Raw genomic sequence first — 3,724 nt, 5'->3', positions numbered from 1 at the left:
TACTCTTAGGTTCATAAACACAATTGTACAGATACAGAATCTGGATTGTAGCTTATCGTGGATAGGCAATAATTCATGTGAAGAAGAACAATATGAGTCATAGCTCAATATTCAGTGCCTTCAAAAAAAAAGGTGTAATGTCCACAATAAGGGAAGTAATTGGTTTGTATATATCCAGCCTTGATTAGAGCAAATCTAGAGTATTAGTTTTATTTCCAAATATCAAAAAAAATTTTAGTGAAATTTGATCTCATTGAGAAGACACTAAAGATGATGAAAAGTGTAGACAACAAGAATCCTTACAAGGATCTGTTAAAGGAATTGGGGATGGTTAGCCTGGAGAATAAAAGAATTGATGGAACATGGTGGTTAAATTTAAGTATTTGAAGGGTTGTCCCATTGACTTATTCTACTAAAACAATAAATTGGGTAGTAGAGGCTTGAAGAGAGCTGAAGGACTATTAATGGATCCTAGAGAACACAAGAAAAGATAGGCTTGAAAGCAGAGATGAAAAAATTCACCTTGACAAAGTTAGGAAGGTTACCTTATTCTCTGAGACCAGGAGGAAAAAGGGAAGAAAAAGAATATTTGAGGAAATTCATCTCCAATAGTCCTTTTCTTCTTGGTAAAGAAATCAGTCATGCTAAGAGTGAGCAGCGAGGAGTGGGATGAGATTCTTTAAGGAAACTGGCAGGTCGGAATAACGTCAGTGGGGAATCTGAGTAGGATATGACTAAAAGGATTGCCAGCAGCAGAGAGGATCCAGATAAGATTAAGAAGTATGAATTTATCTTGAGAAAAATCAGTTTAATTTCATAACTTTCCTCAGTTACAATCCATAATTCAAGGCAAGAATGAATAAAGAAAGCAATAGTAGTTTCCCAGAACTGGACATTGACCATTATGGGCCCCATTTTCTATTCCCAAACCCATCTGCCCTGGAGTAGCCCTTTAGCCAATTAGCATGTCCCCCTGGAGGCCCTAGGTTAAGAGTTCTCTAAAGCAAGGCAGAAACCACTCATTTCATCCTTTTTCCATTCTCGCCTTCCTTGTCTCCCCACAGAAACTGGACATCTCAGAACCCAGGCAGCCCCCACAGCCTAAGGTCATGGGCTCTCTAGAACTGAGACTTAACCACCATCCTAGCCTGGAGTCCCAATTTAGTGGCTCTACTATAGCCTTTCCTTTCATTCCACTAATCTCAATCTCCAGCCTCTATCAGGGATGACAGAGCAGCCCTTCCTGTCAAACATCACCTTCCCCTGCCCAGCTTCCTTCCTGCTGACAGGCATCCCAGGACTGGGCGCCATGCATGCCTGGCTCTCCTTGCCCTTCAGCTCCATGTACTTACTGGCCCTACTAGGCAATGCAGCTCTGCTGGCTGTAGTAAAGGTGGATACTACCCTGCATCAGCCCATGTTTCTGCTCTTGGCTGCCCTGGCTGCCACTGACCTGGGCCTGGCCTCCTCTGTGGCCCCAGGACTGCTGGCCATTCTGTGGCTTGGACCCCGGTCCATCCCCTATGCTGCTTGCTTGACCCAAATGTTCTTTGTCCATGCTCTGACTGCCATGGAATCCGGTGTCCTGCTAGCAATGGCCTGTGACCGTGCAGTGGCCGTGGGGAACCCCCTACGCTACCCAACCCTGGTCACAGGTGCCCGGGTAGGCTGGGTGACAATGGCACTGGGGTTGCGGGCTGTGGCCATCGTGGTACCCTTTCCATTGCTGGTGGCCCGATTCAAGCATTTCCGGATGAGGAACGTGGCCCACGCTTATTGTGAACATATGGCCGTTGTGGAACTGGTAGCCGGCAACACGAGAGCCAACAACCTCTACGGGCTGGCACTCTCTCTGGCGGTGTCGGGAGTGGATGTGCTGGGCATCGCAGGCTCCTACGGGCTCATTGCTCGCACTGTGCTCAGGCTGCCCACCCGCGAAGCCCGAGCCAAGGCTTTTGGTACTTGCAGCTCTCACATCTGCGTCATCCTGGCCTTCTACGTGCCCGGCCTCTTCTCCTACCTCACACACAGATTTGGCCGCAGAACCGTCCCCCGCCCGGTGCACATTCTACTCTCAAACATCTACCTGCTGCTGCCCCCATCCCTTAACCCACTCATCTATGGCGCCCGCACCAAACAGATCCGGGACAGGCTCCTCTCGTTCTTCACACCCTGGAAGAATCAACTTTGATAGGATGCCAGAAAGTCTTGGAATCATTAGAGAGGCTTGAGTCATCTCCTCCATGGCCCCTACTTTCATCAGCCATCTAATCAATAAGCTGTCTAATCAATAATCAATAAGGCTGCCCACCTACGACCTGCAGAGTTCTGTGACTTATCCACGAACTCAATCTGAGCTTTTCTTCTACCTCCACTGCCCTTCCTGTCTTCTCTCTTCCATACTCCATTCCTCACCTCTTTTGAAAACTGTCTCTGGACTCAATTGCCTCAGGAAGCTTTCCTTATTCATCTCCTGATCCCAAAGCATCATGGACCCTCCTGCACTCTGCATGTTCTGAGACAGTGCCTATAGTATCCTCCGCCTATTCACAAAACTTAAGACCTCTGTCATGTTTCCACATGTTTGTATCAATGTACATAAGTGTTCCTGCTCCCCAGCCAGAGTGTCCCAAAGGCAGGAGCTGCAATGTCCAAAAGTAGTGTGGTTTAGTGGAAAGGACCCTGGACAAAGAGTCCAAAGATCTGGGTTTAAGTCCTTGCCCCAACAATTATTAGCTTTGTGAACTTGGAGGGGAAAAATTTTACTTCTTCAGGTCTCAGTTTTCTCATCTTTAAAATAGAGGCATTCATCTCTATTTAGCCTTCCTTAAAGAATGATATAATGTAATGGATGTGAATGGACTTTTAAAACTTTGTGCAATTCATAGAAATGTCAGGATGATTATTTGAATCCTTTTTCAATGAATTTGCCAACCAGATAGTGACACCATCATAGTGGCACCATTTTGTCAACAGGAATCCAGTGGATTATCTAGAATAAGAAATCTTGTGCAACTTCTGAGAGGAAAACCTGGGCTAGCAAACAGCCTGCCTCCAAACAAACACTAATTGTGTGGCCATGGACAAGTCATTTAACCTCTCTGAGACTCAGTTTTATCATCTATAAAATAGAAGAGATAATACCTATAGTACCTACTTTAAAGGACTGCTGTGAGCCAACATGAGTTAATCATGTAAATTAATTTGCAAGCTTTTAAGCCCTATTTAAATGATAATTATTTTTAATTGCCAAGCCATGCTTTCATCAGTCTCTTTTACCATCAAAAAAATCTTTCACTGTGCTCCATATAGTATACATATTGCACAGGGTACCAGTTTTAATAAACATGAATGCATTTCCCCAGGTGTCAGGATGGTGATTTATTTATTTATTTTTAGATTTAAATATTTTATTTTTTTAGAAAAATTTTCCATGGTTTCATGATCCTTTCCCCTTCACCTCCCCCCCCATATCCAATGCATATTTCAACTGGTTTTAACATGTGTGATCAATCAAGACTTATTTACACATTATTGATAGTTGCATTGCTGTGGTAGTTTCAAGGCTACCTCCCCAATCATGTCCGAATCAACCCATGTGTTCAAGCAGTTGTTTTTCTTCTGTGTTTCCACTCCTGTAGTTCTTCCTCTGAATGTGGGTAGCGTTCTTTTCCATAAATCCCTCAGAATTGTCCTGGGTCATTGCATTGTTGCTAGAACAGAA

General features: G+C 44.3%; 1 protein-coding gene across 1 annotated transcript; it reads left to right on the top strand.

The window, feature by feature from the left end:
* Positions 1 to 1,225: 1,225 nt before the first annotated feature.
* On the top strand, positions 1,226 to 2,191 carry LOC123241087 (olfactory receptor 52W1). Its single transcript, XM_044668793.1, has one exon. The coding sequence runs from the start codon at positions 1,226 to 1,228 to the stop codon at positions 2,189 to 2,191; it is 966 nt and encodes a 321-aa protein (XP_044524728.1).
* The last annotated feature ends 1,533 nt before the right edge of the window (positions 2,192 to 3,724 follow it).

The sequence above is a fragment of the Gracilinanus agilis genome, chromosome 3, assembly GCF_016433145.1.
Source record: "Gracilinanus agilis isolate LMUSP501 chromosome 3, AgileGrace, whole genome shotgun sequence".
Classification (NCBI taxonomy): Eukaryota; Metazoa; Chordata; class Mammalia; order Didelphimorphia; family Didelphidae; genus Gracilinanus; species Gracilinanus agilis.
This window is presented reverse-complemented; position numbering and strand designations above follow the sequence as displayed.